Below are 19,772 nucleotides of genomic sequence, written 5' to 3'. Positions count from 1 at the left end.
TACCACATTTCCCAGCAGCTCCAGGATTTCTGCAGCACCCAGTGTGTGTCATAGCACCACAGTTACTGATTTATCCCAGACATTGCTCCAGCATTTGGAAGTGAAGCCACAATCCCAGCACTACAGGCAATCCCCTCATAATGGTGCTTAAAGTTAATGTGGCATTTGGGGACATGAGTTAGTGGTGACCTTGGAAGTGCTGGGGGAATGGATGGGAGTGATGATCTTAGAGGGCTTTTCCAACCTAAATGGTTCCGTGAAAACAACATGGAAACTGTGTTTGAACAAATCACCAAGGTCATTCTCATTCTTGGGGGAAAAAAACCAAACAAACAGATAAATTAAATGCTGATGCTCATCAGATATACAGCATTTACTCGGGAATTTTCTGAAGATAATCACAGCTTCTTAACAAAGAAAGAAGGGAAAAAAAGCCAAGAGCTTCCAGAGAAGAGAACACCAGGGGCTCTGTGCTGAGAACCAGCCACAAAATCCCCCTCTGGTGCCTCAGCTCTGAGCAGTGCCAGTGTGGATGGAGCTACACAGAATTTGGGGCTGTTTTTGCCCTACCAATGATGATGTTGTTCCTCTTGCCGTGCTCCTTCACTGCATCACTCTGCAGCACGCTCTGGATCTGATGTGCTGCCAGGTCAAACAGGTCCAGGTAATCCTCCACCGGGTAGCGGTCGTGAAACCCATCCCTCAGCCGGATGATTCCTGAGGAAAAACAGCCAGAAAGGGAGAATTAAAATCAGCAATTGTGACAGCAACAGGGCAAGGCCAACCACTGGTGCAAACCAAGGGGGTTGGCCCCGAGCCAGCCAACATCAGCACGAGATCAGACCGACCAAGTGCAACCCTCAGATAAAAGTGCCGGTAACGAAGTGGCTGAGATCTGAGATACTGAATGATTACACCATAAATTCGCAGTGATAGGAAATATTTTGAGTGCTCTGTTTTGTAGTCCCGGCATGAATGAGCTTGGATTTATCTTCTTCTAAATTTAGCTTTTGGAAGGAATATAGAAGATAAGATTCTACTTCCATTTGCACCCATGTAAATTGCAGTAATATTGGACTCCCACTAGATTTACTGTTTTGAGATTGAGCACAGGCTCTGATGCCAAATATGCAAATGAACACACACTGGGAAATCATTCATGGGTTTTTTCCTTTCACAGGTATGCAAATAAAGCTCCACGGTAGTATCTTGTTTTTCTCCTCTCCTTCCCTACACTCCAGGGTGAGTTCAGTATCACCTTCCCCCTGCGTTTCTCAGCATCTTCAGCTGCATCCTGTGATTTTTATACTCCTTTTCCCACTCCTGTTTCCAAATCTAGTCTCACTTCTCCATTTGCTGCACATGCTCCCCACACAGGACTTCTCAGCTCTCCCTTTCTTGTCCCCACAAGGCCAATAATTATCAATTATGTGAGAGGAAAGCTCAGCAAGGGAGTTCTTTTGTCCATTGCCTCTGATTTTCCCCTTTAGCAAAAGTGGGATTTAATGAGGGTAGGAGGAAGTTCAACAGCATATTTTGACTTGTTTTGAGGGGGGGAAAAAAGTGCAAGAGTGGTGCTACAGACAGCCTTGGTTTGTTGCCACCCCACTCCTGGGAACAGAAACAGTGGCAAGGAGCCAGCAGAGAGAGAGACAGTCAAGCTGAGACAAAGTCCTGTGGAGCATCAACCATCCCAGCAGAAGGGGAAAGGGGTGATTTGTGAAATGGGGCCTCCCCAGAGGGCTGTTTAACCTCAGCTGAAATTAGTCAGTCTCATAAAAATCCACTGAATCAGAGGATGCCATTGAACAAAGAGACTTTCTTATCCAGCTTAAGTGTAAGAAACCAAACCAAGTTAATAGCCAGGAGCATAGGAGTCATAGCCACTTGCTGGCTGTCTCAGTTTCACTTGTGAGAGTGTTTGTCATATCCTCTGTTTTTCTTTTCTTTATTTTTAAACAGTAACCATTAGGTAATGTACTTTAAAGGCAGAATTAAAGGACTGAGCCACCAGGAATAAACCTGATCTTTCATTCTCAGTGGCAGACAGCTGAGATGATCAGAAGGTCATTCCTACAGATCCCTCTCCCATGAGACCACGAGCTCTGCAATGTTTCTTCATTCTCCAGCTTTACAAAACAACTTCAAAAAAAACCTGAATTATGCAAAGAATGTTCTCTTCAAGGATCAGCACTTGGTCCCCAGTGGCTGACCACAAGACTCTGCAAGTGGAAGGCTTGTGGATGCCAGCACAGAGACAGGAATTCAAATTCACCCTTCTTCTCAAGTTAGATGCACTCCAGCCTGATTTTTTACATTCTTCTGCTGTTTGGTAGGTCAGGTTCAGAGCTTTAGTGAGCCCAGTCTTGCTGAAGTGAGGCTGGGTGAATTACCTCCTCCAAAATTCATTCCAAACACTTATGTTGAGGTTCATGTAAGTGGAGGTGTAAAACATTTTAGTTTAAGCTATCATTTGGGTTCAGCCTTTCCTGCCAGAACTACCACGGAACACAAAATCCTCCACAGATTTTGCTGACAATCCCTTCTTTCCATCACTTTATCTAAACATGAGAAAAAGTTGTGGCTGCCCCTGGATCCCTGGCAGTGCCCAAGGCCAGGTTGGACAAGGCTTGGAGCACCCTGGAACCCAGTGGAAGGTGTCCCTGCCCATGGCAGGGGTGGAACAAGATGGACTTAAAGGTCCCTTCCAACCCAAACTATTCCATAATTCCTATGTTTTGTCTTCAGTCAGCTGCTGACTGGGATGAACAAGTCCCTTCTCATGGGTCTTCAAGGAGCACCACTCGCTGCTCCTTTGCTTGACTCGGTTTCACTCCTCAATTCACACTGGTGCCTCCAGCGTTTCTCAAACAGGACTAAGTTATCTCAAAAGCAAAGCTGCATTTTCATCACATGGCTTTACGTCTTAAGTTTACAAAAAAGTATTTAGAAAATGGCCAAAATATTTCGTTTGGCAACTTTCTTTTTTCAACTTTCCCTTGCAAAGGGAGAAAACTAAAAATTTAACAGCAAAATCGTGAAATCCCATCTCTGTGGCTGTGAGCACCTCAGCAAGAAGCAAGGAACAAAAACCCTGTCTGCAGGAGCTTCTGGAATCCAGGGCACAGGGAAAGAAGATGGAAATGACAAGACCACATGTAGGAGAAATAAAGAATTTGAAGTAGCACTGCCAGTGTCCCAATAACTCAAAAAGTGTCCTTTCTTGCCTTTAGCCACAGAAATTCATCATTTTCCCATTCCAAGGAAGCTTAGAAAAGCACCAAAAGAAAGTAGTGATCAAAGTCCTCATCTACACTCCAGTGCCAGTTTTTCCTGTTCCAAAGCCTCTGTCTGCAATAAAGCAATAGCAAATGAGAAACAGAAATGAAGACATCACCAAAATAAGCAGAATCTTCCTCTTGGAAACAGTAGAATCACTGGAAAGTCTTTGATTTTTCATGCCAAAGTCATACAAAGTGAGGGCACACCAGCACTTACCAGCCAGACTCAAGAAGAGGGAAATCCAGGGCCTGGTTGGAATACAGAGGGCACAACACTCATACACATCTACAGGGAAGCAGTTAAGAAACTCAGACGGGTCTTCTGCAGCTCATCTAATCTCTAACCACAAGACTGACCTTCCTCAGCATCCAGAGAGAGAGAAGGAGGAGAAAAACACTTCAGATGGATGAAATTCTGTGCTCAACCCCTGAGATACCCTTTGGAGGTGCAATCAGGAGGGATGGATGCCTTTTGCTCCAGCTGGCCACAACCCTAGCTAGTCAAGTCTGCCTTCAGAGATGGAAATAATGATATCATCCAGAAAAAGGATCAAAAATAAGTGCAGGGCCCTCAGTGTGAGAGAGTTTCTTCGTGCAGTTTCTCCTCTAATGATCAGTGTTGCCCAGAGCTGTGGCACTAATGAAGCTCCTGCCACAGTTGCATTTATTGAACCATAAGGACTCGAATTTTAAATAGTGTGACCCATCATTTATTGATGTAAGAAAGGCTTTGCAGAATTTTGCAGTACAAAACTATCACTGCTTCTCTTCAACTCCCCCACGACAATCTAACAGTTTCTCTTCTTGCCTTTATAAATTCATAAGGTTGGTCTTATGCACTGGTTTTGTTTTCCCTTAGATTTTCCAAATAAACCCAACGAAATGCGCATTTTCTCAAGAGGCTTAACCCAAAACACCACTGAACCAAAGCAGGTGGAGCAACTGGATTTCTCAAAACCACCAATCCAGCTGTTTCTAGGCGAGCCAACACGCGTCAAATCCATAAACCTCATCCCGAATACTTACAAAACTTTAAGGGGGACAACTATCCTGGCTGGCAGAGGGCGTTCTGACTCACCAAAGCGTTTCCTGGTCCACCAGTGGGGCTCCTTGATGGCGGAGAAGCGAACGTCGGGGTGCAGGCGCAGGCGGTCGTACAGGTCCGTGGTGCCGCACTTGGGCTGCCCGATGATGTAGAAGTGCGGCAGGCAGCGCAGGCGGTAGTGCTTGTCCTTGTAGTGGTACAGGTGGTTCCAGAACACCTTCCTGAGGTAATCGAAAATGATCCGGAAGCGCTTGGAGTACAGCGCGTAGGAGTTGGTGGCGTAGGGATCGGCGGTCGTGTTGCCGCGGTACTCCTCGTACCAACAAGGGTTCTTGCTGTTTGGAAGGAATTTGTTAGGAATTACCGAAAACATCTGCAACATAAAGAACAACAGTTTCAGTCAAGGCAGCAAGCAATCAACTTTTCTCACTCAGCACTTACTTTTCTTACTTAGCACCGCGACACGACAGAAACACTACCTGGACAGAACATTATTTCAACCTACAAAGCTGACCCCATTCACTGCTTCTGATGAACCAAACCCTGTGCAACCCACTGGGCTGGGAGACAAGTATTTAGAAATAAATCCTTTTATTTTAAGGCCACAAAGGGCCTCAATATTCGCCCCACCTCCTCTGCAACCCCAGGAACTGATTTTTAAAGTCAAACACCCAATACTCAAATCAAATTACCTTCCAGTTTTTAACTCTGAAATACAAGGTTTGCAATGATTTTCAGGAAGGTGCCCTGGCAAGCAGTTATTAGAAAGGCTCCTTTCTTATTTATCATTTTGGTGACAGGTAAATGTAAGTCACAATGATTTTGCATGAGAGAAGGTAAAAGTTCAGTGACGTTGCACAGCTACAAGAAGACTGCCTGATTTTTTGCCTCAGGTGTCAAGAGCATTTATAGAACCCATCCATCCTGCCCGTGACTCAGAGGGATGTGATCTACAATATCAACTTCTCAGCTGCTGTGAATCAGGAGACTCTATGTGGTGTAAATCACTGCATGAACATCCAAGCAGTTGCACTTTTTTATATCTAGGCAAAAGATTGATCCACAAGCCTTGAAATAAGGATGTAAAAAGCAGTTTAAGACACGCCTCAATTCATACTTACATGTGGCTCTTGCTTCCTCAGCTCTTCTAAATCAGGGCGCTGCCTCGTTATAAACTCTATCTTTGAAGTAATGGTGTCAATAATTAATTTAATGCTTGGATAATCCCTTACATATGAAATATTCATTTTTGAAGGCTGGTAATAGTCTTTCATGTCACTAAGGCTTTCATTGTCCATTAGGCTGGGATTGCTAGCAAAAGCTCCGTAGTGGAAGGGAGATGGGATCAGCAGCAGGCCGTGCTTGGCTCCAGTCAGTATGTAGGACACCATCACCAGAGTCATTATGATCAACCCAAACATCAAACTGCAGAGCTTGCCCTTCCTCAGGCAGAAAAACCCATTCCAGCTCTCACAGTGATCAGTCCTCACTTCCAGAACCGCGAGCCACTTCATCTGCTTGCTGTCGGTGTACAAAGGGATTTTATTCTCTCCTCTGCACACAGGACACTTCTGGTTATTGTGGTCAGGTCCACGGCATCTGAAACACTGTCTGTGCAAGTCATTTGGTAATAAATGTATGCAGCAATTAATGCAATGCCTCATATTACTACTGTTAAACTCCTACGTTAATGAGCCAAGCGCAGCCATAAAAATGTTTCTGAAGCATATGAGTCATCTTCTGCAAGTCTGAAATTATTTCATTCCTGGAGTGGTTCTACAACTACTCAGCAATGCAAAAGGACAGGTTCAAAACAGAATAAAAAGTGACATGTGTCACAGGAAGAAAAAGAAGCCCCAACCACCACCACCACACAAAAATAGATGTTCTCTGGATGTGGCTCCCAGGAATTTGGCTCAGTAAAAGGAATGTGGCGAAGTAAGGATCAGCTACAAAACTGGCTCAAGTTTTTCCCATTGAACAAAATGAGAAGGGAAAAAAATTGTTGCGTAGTGTGAAAATATGCAAAAAATAAAAATAACTCATTTTCCTCTGCTTTATGCTGGAATGGGCAAATATGGGTAGAAATTTCCAGGTTCCCTTAAAACAAGCCGGTTCCAAACCACACTGCTGCTGCTGCTGCTGCTGCTGGAAGCTTCATCTTCCCAGAGGTGGCTCCAAAGAGATGCATGGTCCAACCTAGAGAAACAAACCCAGATGTTTATACACAGCCAGGCATCATATCCACACCATCCACAGCCATAGCAAAGCACAGTCCACCACCAGGCATTTCAGATTTCTATTTGAGAGATGCCTGCCACTTGCCAAGCCTGTTAATTACAGCACTCAGGACATTAAACCCAGGGAACATTTGGCTCCAGGTTCACAGAGAGCTGCCCCTGATTTTCCACCACCCGTCTGCTCACATCAGTGACTGGTTGCTACAACAGGTAACACTACACGACCCACTAACCCACCCAACAGATCTTAATCTGCTCTTGAAATATGGGAGCATTTCTGGACAGTATCCAGTGACACAGGTTTAAATAATTACACTCTATCTGCTCCTGAGGACCTTAAATGAACAGTCCTGAAGTGGGGTAGGACCCTGTTTGAGGCAGGGATAAAGGGATAAAGTAACAATCTCCTTTCAAACATGGGAGATAAAAAGCCAAAAAAAAAAAAAAAAAAAAAAAAAAAATCAAAAGCCATAGTAAAACACTCAGCAAAGTGAAGAGGTTAAAAAACAGACACAAGGAAAAGGCTAATGACAGCATCTCAGGTTTCTGGACCAAATGATGGGTTCTCTTATTACTCACTAAATCACAGAGGTATAATCATTACTATTATGAGTCCCACAATTTGACTGTTTTGCCTTTAGCTCTATCAACACCTATTTTTAATGCTTAAGCAACATTGCTATCATTCCAGATAATAACTCGTGGTTCATTCCTACAAAAGTGTCCTGATCAAATGGGGCAGTCACTTCAGATCCCACATTTATCATCATCCTTCTGCCTGCATTTTTGCATGAGACAAAGTGCTTTTGTAAAAGTTATTTGTATTCTGATGTTTCTCCCACTGAACACTGTCACATATTGGAGGATTTCTGCAATCAGAGCAAGTAGGCTGTGTCTCAGGGACCCAAGAATAATTAGATAAATATTGAACAAAAGTATTTGCAAAATGCTTTCCTTCCACCCCAAAAAAGTTCATTTCCTTAATGAGTTCATTCTCTTAGCCAGATGGGGCAGACAGAAATCACAGCATAATCACAACTGACTATATTTAAACCAAAGGGAAAGAAATCAGTGCAAGACTTCTCGAAGAGACCAGTCTTAAAAACTTCTCCAAAGGAGCAAAGCTGTGATGACCTTGACAGAAGTTTGAGAGATATTAAATCAGATTCATATGGGTCAGTATCCTCTCAGACCTCTGCTCTCCAGCTCCTTACTGTTTATTTTCATATACCAATTCCTATGCACTGGCTACTTAAAATAAAGTAAAAATCCAATTTATCTTCCAGTCCTCTTCTAACAGGGATCTGCAACCTGCTCAGTGACACTGACTGGACAGATTTATCTGAGATAGCCTAATGGGATCAATTCCAGGTTTGTGTGTTTGACACCAATTCTCAAATTTTTAAAAAGAGCAATCAGAAATACATTAATGAATGCAGACCACAAGACCTTAGAAAAACCACATAACCTTCTCTGTCCTATGTCCATTTGTGTGTGAAAAAATGGACTGGAATTTATTGAACCCTTCCCAGCTGCAGACACTTCTCATGAAATTCTGCCACAAATATTACAAAGCCAAGGAAAAACCATGTTAGCTACATCTTTGGCAGGTGAAGAAAACTGTTTATCAGGAAGCTGATACAAGGGGGAAAAACAGAAATATGTTTAGGCTACAGTAAAGCTGAGATATTAATCACACCAGTCATGAGGGGAAATTTAAAGTTCCACCAGCAACCATAACTCTGCCAGCTCATGCACAAGCACTGCATCAGGCTCTTAATTAGCTGATCAGTTTGATGACCTATCACAGGACAATGACAGATCACTCAGCTAATAGAATAAACACATTGATCTCATTTTTTTTTAATAACAGCTAGTTGCCAACACACCATTTTACATGATTTTGCACTGTCAGCATTCATGAAATTTAAAAATTGAATTGTAATAAACACATGAAAGGATCTAATTCCCCAGTGCCACTCCCTTCTCTTTCCTAAGCAGTTTTTGATGGAAGTTCATTCCCTAAGATTTCACCATGGCATGAAGGATGCTCACCAGAAGGGCATGGTCTTCCCCCAGCCCTCACTTTCCTCATTGACCCCATGAAATCCAGACGTCTACAGCGCCCTGTTTTTGTTCCTTCCATCCAACATTCCCAGCAGCCACAGCCACCAGCACACGTCAGCTCTTTGTATTCCACTGCTGAGAGCAGAAGGATGTGGATTGCAGGCAGAGGGAAGGTTATGAGGCTTGAGCTGGTAATAAACCATGTGTGTCTCCTTATATATTTTAGCTGCAAAGCTGCTGGCTGTTCACTGGCAGAAAATTACTCTCTTTACACAACAAGCAGTGTCTTTGTATATTGAATAATGTAGCATGTAATTTCCCCTTGTTGAAGGGAAGGGTGAATTATTTATGATCACGTCTATACTGCATTTGTCTGCTGTACATTAATGCGTGCCAGCCCTAACCACAGAGCAGAAATCAACAGCAACCTTTGCAGGCTCCTTGGCCAAAAGCAGCCCCCCTCATAAAAATCAGGATCTCTGGGAATAGCCTGAGGAGGAAACATGGATATACAAGATGACACACAGCGGAATGGCGGGGGGAAAAGGAAAAGCTCTCCTAGATTTCAATAATTCCCACTGAAGCCAGAGGGGACTTTGCTCCAAACTGGAGCAGGCTCAAGCTAACAAAGGTATTTATATGCAACAGAACTTAATAGCAAACAGGTGAGGCCTTTCAATGGCAGTTTTCCTGAACAATTCCATGACAGGAGGGGCTGTTGGGGGCTCAGGATGCAGGAGAGAAGGTTGGCAGCTAACACTGGCAGGAACCACAGAAGCAAACCACAAAACTTCACCCCAAAGCACTGAAAACACAGCACCAACCACGTCCTACTCATCTCATCCATAACCCTATGAGACATTCCCCTCAAAAGAAAAAATGCAAAATTTTTCATCATCCACACGGGTTTTGTTGACTGCATAGAAAGTATCTGAAATTCTGTATTATTCTTATTAAATAAACATTTCATGAAATTCCTCCCCTTTCTCTCTAGGATTGTAAGGGAAGCCTGCAACCAAAATGGCTACAGAATCTCAGAATCATGGAATTGCTGAGGTTGGAAAAGCTCTCCAAGACCACCAAGGCCAAGCACTAATTGAGCACTGCCAAGGCCACCATGTCCCCAAGTGCCACATCCACACAGCTCTCAAACCCCTCCAGTGACGGTGACTTCACCACTGCCCTGGGCTGTTGATGAAGACATTTTCCCTAATATCCACCCTAGCCCTCCACTGCTGCAACTTGAGGCCATTTCCTCTTGTCCTAATGCTTGTACCCTTTAAAAAACAATTACTTTCATATGCTCAGTCACGTAGCTAAAATTCTGCTCCTCTGTGAATAAGATAAAACAAATTTTACACATATATATACCTGTGTGAATGACCTGTTTTCCAGGTCACCAGTTCCTTAATATTTAATATGATTTCCTTTCTTTAAAAACTCTTTAAAATAAAGATAAATCAAACTTCTGCTGGCGCTCTTCAGGTCACATTTTTCTGTAGCCTCGTTACTTCTAATCAGAGTCAGCTTCTCCTCTCACCACATGAAAAGGTGGCTGTTAAGCTTTTATAAACACATTTCAGGTACACCAGGAGGACATTTCTCATCCTGAGGTACAAATACTCCCCTGAATTTATGTCAGTGGAGCTACAGCACTTTGTTTCCTCCCTTCACACAACAGAATTGAAGATTTCAGGTAAATCAGTCCTTATGGGCAGCTCACAGCCTAAAATATGAATGTCTAAGGCAAGTGAGAAAATAATCCACCAGCTCTGTGATTAGATGGGATGAAGCCTACTTAGAAAGCTACAGATGCTATAAAATTAAGGATTAAACACTTTTATCCAAAAAAAAACCCAAACAAAAGATTAGTCAAAACATAATACCGCTGAATCACTGGCCAGGAACATCACACTGCTCCTAATTTAATATATCTTAGAGTAACAGCTATGTTATTCTATCCATAGTCTCCTAATTGTCTCCACTAATCTGGATCAATATTCCTTCTGCCCAAGTGCCTTCCCAGCCAGATCAGGAAGGTTTGTTTGAATCAAGTTCTCAGTTTGCACCGCTGATGTTTTTTGCAATCTCGGAGCAAAGCTGATCCCACACGCCCCACAGAACACTCCAGAAATGAACTTCCCTGTGGAAATGTCTCCCCCGAGGAGCTCCTGTGAAGACAAGGCTGTCATTAGTCAGAGATGCAGCTCTGGAAGTGAAGGGCTGCCCACAGTCCTACCACCACAAACTTTCCGTGACTCACGTCAAGAGGAATGGAAACATGAAAGGGCAAAGTGAGGCTGCTGGAGTGAAATCCTCGTAACATTTTCATGTGGAAGGAAAAAGCCCAAGAATGTTCAGTAGCAATGCAGCACAACCATGTAATTCCTTTTCCATCCCTCCATCACTCAGTGCAGCACTCTCCATGTACAACAGCAATTCTTCAGCCCAAGCAGGATAAATTTATGACCTCTGGACACAAAAAAACTGCAAAACCTTACAATGACAGGTATTTTTTAGCTATCAAGCTTACTGGAAATGGTTAGAATTGAAGCAGACTACAGGCAGCACACAATCTGAAGTATTTGTACAAGGGTAGGGGAGTATTTGTACAGCAGGAGGAAGTTCATCCTGTGAGTGGGCAGGTTCCACCATTTCAATAAAAAATAGCCCAGTAGAAGGAATAAAATCTAAGCTAAATTAAAAAAGAAAGAACATTATGTAAGGAAAAGAGAGAAATAATCGTAGATTTTCTCTCTGATGCTTCTTGGACACATTTGGCTCCTCAAGTTTTCATTTTTGGAAATAAACTTTGCCTGAACTCACATCTATTTACCTCAGAGAAATCAGAAAGATGCCAGAAAGATGATATGTCAATAAAAAGAGGATCATGAATCACTGAGCTCTGCGAACTTCTGGCAAACCAAAAAGGGAAAAAATCTCTAAACAAAACAACAAAAACAAGCAAAAAGCAATTGCAGTGATTTAGAAAAGCCACAGGACTCATTACAAAGCTCAGCAACCTCCTGCAGACTGAAGTTATGTAAAGCTCCTTTATTTACTTAAATCCCCCGATTTTTAAAGAATCATCAATAAAGGCAACTCCCAAGATGCTGTATAAACCCATGGAACCAATTTCAAGGCACTCCATTGGAAAACAGGTACATCCTAAAAGCAAGAAAAGGTGGCCACAGCCCATGGTTACACACTCAACCTGTTGAACAACTGCTGAACACTTGTTCAAGTCTAAAAATTTTTATTTAAAGAAAGCATTTCATGGCTTTTAAAGCCAAAGAAAACCTCCTGAATCACCACTGAATCAGCAATCTCGCCTAAAAAACAACAGTGGTTTCTTCCACAACCCAGCTGGTTCCTTCCTCAGAATCTAATCCAAACACAATCTGCTCCTTCCTCATCCATACACTTCCAAATAAAAAGTGAGAATGGAACAAATTCCTTGCTCCTCATGCAAAAAAGAAAATATCAGCAAACTCCCCTAAAATCAGCATAACAGCAGTCATTTCAATCACACAAGGATGACTTCTATTATTTGGGCTGCAATGCTCAGGAAATAGTTACTGAGCTTGAATCACCACTCAGCTAGGGCATAAACACTGCCTGAATAAACAGATTGTTGGAAGCAGGGAAAAAAGAGTGGGGATTGGGAAAGGGAGCTCCCTGACCTGGCTCGGTGACAGCAGGGTCGTGCCCTCCCCCAGAAATGCATTATTGCACCTAAACTTTGTGCAAGTTCCTGGAAATTGCCAAGGCCCAGCTCCTTGCACTCCTAAAATGCCACAGCCACATGTTCTGATGTGCTGTTGTTTGGTCTGCCTCGAGAATGTGAAAATAACAAAACTCAGTGTTACCCATTTTTAAATTAAAGCCCTTTTCAAGCAGGGAAAAAAACCAACCCACCAATTATATTTAATGGCTTCAGTGTTCCTTCTTTCTATTCTATCTGATTTAAATCAGTCTAAATCAAAAATCTCACTTTTTGGGCTGCTTGCAGGATAAAAAATTGCAGGCAGGAAAATAAAACAGAACCAAAAATCAGCAATTTCTCCAGAAATACAGGTCCAAAAACCATGGAAGGAAAAAAAGGCAGCACCAGCAGCCACCCAACCTGTGGCAGCACACGCCTGGAGCTCCTGTGTCAGGGCAGAGCTCCCATCAATGTGTTTAAATCCTCCCTCTGTACAAACAGGGAGCAGAGTGCTGTTTTCATACATTTCTGAGGATGTTTGGAGCAGAATTCTGCCTGCAGTGCACACTGGCTTCTCAACTCCTGATCAAAACTTGCTGCCTACGATGTGCAACAGCTCCAGCAATTCATCTTTTCCCTTCCCTTAGTTCCTATTCATCTCACATAGTGCCTTGCTACAGAATCACTGACAGGTTTATATTGAATATGAAAGAGTTGCACACTGAAGAAAAAAACTGAGTCTTTACATAAATTACTCCAGTGCATTTCTTCTCACAAAAAAGCCCCTTTAATCCACTTTCAGAAATCATTCTGCATGGTCAAAGTTTATTATCTCTATTTTCAACCCTCAAAGTAACTGTGAGCATCCTCCCAACACACCCCACATGGTCCTGGGGGTCCTTCCATGGAAACAAGGATAAACCAATGCACCCATCCTGTGGGGCTCACAGATTCCTTTCCCAAAAATCTGGAGCCACATTAGAAAGTTCTGACATTCAGAACACAACCAGAAATTGCATCTATTTAACAAAACCCAGCCAGTCCCTCATTGAAATGATCGATTCACCAAGAGCCAGGATAAAGGGCTGATGCCACTGGGAGTTAATTTTTACCACTTCCTAAGAAAAAGTGCACCTATTTAAATGTCCAGGGAGACACCAACACCACAATTAGATAAAGACAGATGTAGAAGGTCTAACAATTCATGCAATGATTTCATATCCGTGAGAATTGCTCAGTCTCAATGTGCCCTATGTACTTTCTTTTGTTTTATGGAAAAAAAATAAGATAAGAGCTGCCTGGGAAGGCACAGAGATCACCTGAAATCCAACTTCAGGTGCAGAAAGGGAATGTGGCAAGGCTGGTCTTGCCATAAATGTTTGTATTGCATTTTTAATAAGACCAAGCAGCAGCTGAAGTTTCATTTCCAACACAGGACATCACAATAATTTACAATAATAGAAATTCTTACCTGCCTGCTCTTTCAAGGAATACATCCCACTCTCATCCCACAAATCAGCCACATTCCTGCTCTGAGTGTGAGTGCAAGAGGGAAGCACAGAGCACGAAGGCTGAATCTGTTATGAAGCTCTTTCACTGCAGTTATTTTTATCAAACAAACTGAAGAGGTTTGGGGGTTGGCGAGAGGGGAAAAAAATATCATCTCTAAATACAGCTCTCATCCACCCTGCAGTCAGGCTGTAATCAGAAATAAATAAGTGTTTATCTTCAGAAAACGCCCAAGGCAAAGAATTGGTGTGGTATTGACAGAGCTGATGTCTCAGACCCAGCTGCTCTGTAGTTACCTGTCTCTTCCCATCCACTGTGAATCCTGTTTAATTTCAGGCTCCCAAGGCTGCTTCATTGACTCTCTGGAAAGACTGTGCTGCAATTTATTCAAACAGCTCTTACTCCACAGAGACATGAGGGTTTCCCTCCATGCAGAGCTCATTAGGGTGAGCACAGCACAGTGATTCCATCACTCTACCAGAACACCAGAAAAAAGCTGTGGATTCCCCATCCCTGCAAGTGCTCAGGGCCAGGTTGGACAGGGCTTGGAGCAACCTGGGATAATGGAATCGCTGCACTGTGCAAAAGAAAATAAACCTTCAGAGTCAGTGTGCCAGCTGACTGTCACCCAAGGGAGAGGAGGAGAGCTGGTGCAGCGCAGTTGGGTTTGCAGGAGGGGATCTGTCAGTGCTGAAGGGATATTTTAAGCCCAGCTCTTTGTCTCTTTGCATTGATTACTGGTCCAGAACCAGCACGTGGGGGAAAAATGTTCTGAGAGCATTTCCAACGTCCTGCCAAGCGTTTTCAGCCTTGACATGCTGCAAAATAGTGGGCATAACTCACAGTTATGAGCTACTCTGATTACCATCTTGTTCCTTTTACACATTTGATTTTCCTTGATTTTAGCAGCTGCTCCCTCAGGTTGATTTAAAGTGAGGAACATATTCCATCCACCATCTGATCTCTAATACTTTTCTGCCACTTTGCAAGGGGTATGCAGCACAAATTGCTAAATCCTGTGGGTTGTGAGAGATCAGCTGCTAATTTAAGGCTGCTTTTGAGGGATGAATAACATTGTATGGAATAAATAGAATTTGCATCACTTAATGTCTTCGGTTCCTGTTTATCTCATCCTGTGGTAAAATGGTTTTGGATGCAATAATGCAACCAAGTGGTATCAACTAGAATTCATCTGATACACCTTCACACTTCATATATAAGCAGTTTTTCTGAAAGGGGACCCATTCTGTGTGAGGCTTAACTTTGCTTTAAACACAATAGAGTTACGGCAATTCTAGAGCAACGTAAATGCTCGCAGCTGCTCATTTGATTTTTTAGTGGCTGAGAAGGGATTTTCCTCCACCCCCAAGCTGAATTTTCTCCATAAACTTTACTATCTTAACAGAGTCATCTGAATTCTTTTTGTTGTGACTCATATACGGTGCCTTCTCTGTGAGACATGCATTGAAATGGATGGAAAAACGTATCTCATCTGTACATAAGTACCATGTAAGTGCTTTTGCATGAATAGGGCATTTCATCTTTCATCTAGTGCTGAGTGGGTGAAAGGAAACATACACAGCTGCATCCTGAAAAGACAAACTCAGCATTAGAGTCTGTCATTAAAGTTTCTTGTAAATTCAAACAAAAATTACTCAACTCAAACTATTCATTGATGCCAGATCACAACTGGGGCTTTGTTTCAGCACTTTAAAAAAACGCAACTCTGTTCCAAGCTTAGTAGTAACTTTTCTAAATGTTCAACAACTTTAATTCTTTAAGCAATGACACATCAGATAAACCTCAGTCCATTAACCAAGAAACCACTTTGTCCATTACAAAGTGCAGCAGACTCAGAGCCCAAAGTGGAAAACCCAAGAAAGCTCTAAGTGGTCTCCAGAAATTTCTAATTAGTTATCTCTAAAATATCACCAGATAAAATTTTTACAGTTAACTGCTGGCTACACCTAATTAAGCAAAACCTTTTTGATATAATTTCATTATACTGCTTCCAGCTTCTTAGAAAAGTGTTTATTCTGCAGAAGTCAGGCAACATTTACTTCCAAAGTCTCCTACCACTATTCCTAAGTGTTTCAGCAAAGGCTTGGGCTCCATCACTCACCCCTCTGTAGTCTGTGCTTTTAACTATACAAAAGTGCAACACATTTTTATTAAACAATTTATAAGATTCTATCATTCTGAAGAGATTTCTGCAGCTCTGCACCCCAGGCTTTGAGGTGTGTGTGGCTGGGAGAACACACTCGATGTGGAAGCTAAAGCCATTTGAAAATGGATTAAACTCTCCTGATTGTCCTCTCCTGTCTTCACGCCACCACATCTAATGAACAACACTTCTACCACAAGCTTCAAAGGATCAAATATCAAATATTCAAAGTTCAAATATTTTAACTCACCGATTTCCATGAGTGGAGGAGAGAGGATGTGCTACACTCTACCACCAGCATCTCAGAAATATCACAGCTCTTGGTGCTGTTCTCATAAAAGGATAAAATCCAGCCCAGGAATCTTGCAGCTGCACAAAGCCCCCAGTTGACAACAGTCATAACAAAAGGGAAAAATTCCATGCTACATATGGAACTCAGTGAGTAAATATTGTAAAATCCAGGACAATAATAAGAAAATCTGTTCCTCGGCCACTGAACCATTGACTCCCTCTCTCTTCCTGCAGGTTTCTCTCGTGCTTGGCTTCAGTGTGCTTGTTTTCCACTTGGAAAGAACACAACCACAAATACCTTTTCATGCCTTACACTGCACTTAGCTGGCCTCCAGACTGTAAACAAACAAGATAAAAATCTGAGAATGTTCTTTACTCAATCTCCATGAAAAGAAACCGAGGGGAAAAAGAAATTAGAAAAGCAAACCCAAACCCCAACTCTGCATAATGATGAATTTACCAAGGGAAATCTGGCATGCACTCCCTCACACCATGCCTCTTCTGCAACATTTTCTGCAATATAAAGACAACATTTAGCTTAGCAAACTAGATGGTCTTTATTTGTGGGCAGAGGAAACCCAAGCAAATGCTCCAAGAGACTTTTTTTTCCAATGGATATGTTAATTACTTAAATTCTGTCATTGGGAAACTGTCCCAAACTAACCTTCCACTCTCCTTCTGCTTCAACTGCACATGGGTCAAAATTCACTTTTAAAGGTTTTTAAGTGAGAAACTGAGAAAACAAAGCCCACCCTAGATGGAGACAGCACAAGTGCCTTATTCAGATCCTTCCTGACCCTACCTGAGCACCTCTGGGGAGCTGCACAGGGATGCCTGGGACCAGGATGCTCCAAGATCTGCTCTGTGGGGCAGAGCATCCCCTGAGACAGCCCAGAGTTCTAAGGGAAAGGGAGCACAACTGCTCCCAAATGCCCTGCTCCAGCCAGAAATCTCTCACTGCCATGGAAAACCCCACGTCCCCGGAGGCAGCAGAGCACAAAAGTGACCAGTGGGAGGTAAAATGAGGTTTTATTTCTAAACTGCAGTGCTTGTTGATGTATTTGGTTCCAGACAAATAGAGGAGGACGTGGAGTCGCTACAGGACATTGCAGCTGAAATGGCACCAGTGCTTGAAATAAACCCTTTGCTGAGGCAAATCACACAAGGAATCTGAAGTGACACAAATTCCATCAACTGCAGTTGGCAGCCAGATTTTGAAGAACAGATGCATGACTGTTAATGATAACCCAAAAAGCAGTTTCTAGTGCAGAAAGACTGAAACTGTTAACATTATAAAACTGCAAAGAGCTGGAAGTATCTCCAGAGTACACCCCACAATATACTTTGCAGGAACTTACAAACTCCAACTTAAGCAGAATTAACATATCTAACAAAAAAATCTCCAGCAAAAATGCCTCCCAAGTTCTGAAACACATTTCCATCTGTTCAATTTCTCTGTTGCTGATGTTGTTTACCTTCAGTCAAAGATATGAATCTTTGATTTCATGAGATTAATGTAATAACTTGGTTTAGGCTGTTAATGCATTCAAAGCTCTCAAATATGCAGGAGACTAAGATGGCATCAAGAGCATACAGATCCATTTGGAGGGGATGTTTTTAATGTGAAATAAATTAGAAATTCCTTAATCTATTTCTGCAGCAAGGACTACACTTACATAAAAGCTTCCTGGGGTGTCTTAGGCTGGCAGAGATGGCTTTTAAGCGCATTTATTCCTTCTAAGCACTGCTGTATAACCTAAATAATAACACTAAGGAAAACCCATCAAGCCTCATCAGGTAAGTGAGGACTCAAGCTTTGATGAATGCAATGCTCATGTCTCTAAAGTGACACCAGGCCACAATGCAAAATGATAAATAAAATATTCATATTATATGCAGATACCTGTAGAGAAAAAGGCTGTATTGGTCAGCAGAAGAGCTCAGCCCAACTGATGCATCAAGCTACAAGAGGAAACACTTCTGTTGGTACCTCAGATCCAGAGAAATGTGAAAAACAGCTCTATCCTCAGCTGTCCTATCACTAATGCTGCTGAGTTACTTTCTAGTGGGCACCAAAAGGAGCTACATGGTTTTGGGAATAAGGCATTATAGAAGCTGCCCCGTGCTCAGCTTCCTTAACACTGTCCACCCTCAAAAATGGTGTTTAAAAAGCACAGCAGGTGCTGATTGATACACCACGAGCGGTATCAATCCTTGTCTCCTGCAAAGATCACTCCACGCCCATAGCTAAAGGCAGCAAACTGCAACAAAATGCCAAGAAATGCCATGTATTACATCAGATCTTTGGGAATGTGACTCAGCAGCTGGGCTGGAGCAGTTCTGGGCACTGCAGCCTCTCCATCCTGCTTTGTTTTCTACAGGAGATGTCCGAAGAGCAAGGCTGCCCACACCCCAGCAGCTCTGGCCTGCCCTGGCTCCAACAGCAACAGCTCCAGGTGAGCTCAGCAGCCTGATCAGAGAATTGTTAAGGCTGGAAAAGACCCTTAAGATCACTCAGTCCAACCATCAACCTCAAGCTGTGACCTCTGATACTTCAGGTTTAGCTTTTCTATTTCTCAGATTCTGTGCTGCTTTAGTGTGTGGGTCTGGGTTCACATTCAGGGATGCTGAGCTCTGTGCACAGAGCAGGGAGACAAAACAATTCCTGCTCCAGCTGGGCACCAAGGACAAATGACCCAAATCTCAGCCCAGGAGCACAAACCCCGTGGGCTGCAGAGAGAAAAACAAGCAGGGTGGGACTGCAGGGCTAAAGCTGGAATGGGACAATGAACTGCAAGGGGCAAATGGAGCAGAACTGATCCCAGGGACAGAGCCCATGCCCGGCCGTGCATTTTGGGGCCATTTTGGTTCATCTTGGGTGCATTTTGGGACCATTTTCGCTCATATAGGGTGTATTTTTGTTCATTTTGTGACCATTTTGGTTCATCTTGGGTGTAGCCCTGGCTGGGCTCTTGTGCTGCCCAAGGTGGATCCACAGAGACCTTTAATAAATACCTGCTTTATTCTTTAGCTCTGTCCAGTCTCTGCTCTAGGGCAGCCTTCACAAGGCATCAGCAGTAGGCAACACAGCACCAAGGATGGCAAAATCTGTTCATTAATAACTCGTCCTGGGCCTTTACAAGGCATCACCTTCACCACTTGAGCCACGATCTCCACTCCAGCACTGCCACCCAGCTGGGAGAGCCCTCCTGAGCCTGGAGCCACATTGGTTGTTTTGGTTGAGATTTTTTTGCCTCATGAACTGCTGTGGTGGCCCTGCCATGAAAACCTCCAGGCTCTGGCCAAAGAATTGCTCCAGGAGCTCATCTCTGTGCTGCTGTCAAGGGGGAGGTGGCAGCTGGAGCGTGGTGATCCCCTGGAGCATCCCCACCGTGCCTGAGGAGAGCATGGTGGACTCTCCAGACCAGAGTCCACAAGGGAAGGAAGACAGGGATGGGCTCTCTGACCC

General features: G+C 43.1%; 1 protein-coding gene across 2 annotated transcripts in view; it reads right to left on the bottom strand.

Annotated features, from left to right (window-relative positions):
* CHST15 (carbohydrate sulfotransferase 15) overlaps positions 1–19,772 on the bottom strand; it is a 46,429-nt gene that overhangs the window by 14,111 nt on the left and 12,546 nt on the right. The window contains exons 1-4 of one of the 2 annotated variants that reach the window (XM_063163033.1): positions 13,811–13,831; positions 5,448–6,525; positions 4,360–4,699; positions 571–717 (exon numbers count right to left, since the gene is read on the bottom strand). In XM_063163033.1, coding sequence (XP_063019103.1) covers positions 571–717; positions 4,360–4,699; positions 5,448–5,990 — 1,030 coding nt within the window. In that variant the 5' untranslated portion in view covers positions 5,991–6,525; positions 13,811–13,831. Of the gene's footprint in view, positions 1–570; positions 718–4,359; positions 4,700–5,447; positions 6,526–13,810; positions 13,832–19,772 lie in introns of those variants that run through there. The other variant, XM_063163034.1, reaches the window with a different exon arrangement.

This window comes from Melospiza melodia, chromosome 9 (assembly GCF_035770615.1).
Source record: "Melospiza melodia melodia isolate bMelMel2 chromosome 9, bMelMel2.pri, whole genome shotgun sequence".
Taxonomy (NCBI): Eukaryota; Metazoa; Chordata; class Aves; order Passeriformes; family Passerellidae; genus Melospiza; species Melospiza melodia.
Note: the sequence above shows the minus strand (reverse complement) of the source record. Positions and strands in the feature narration are given on the sequence as shown.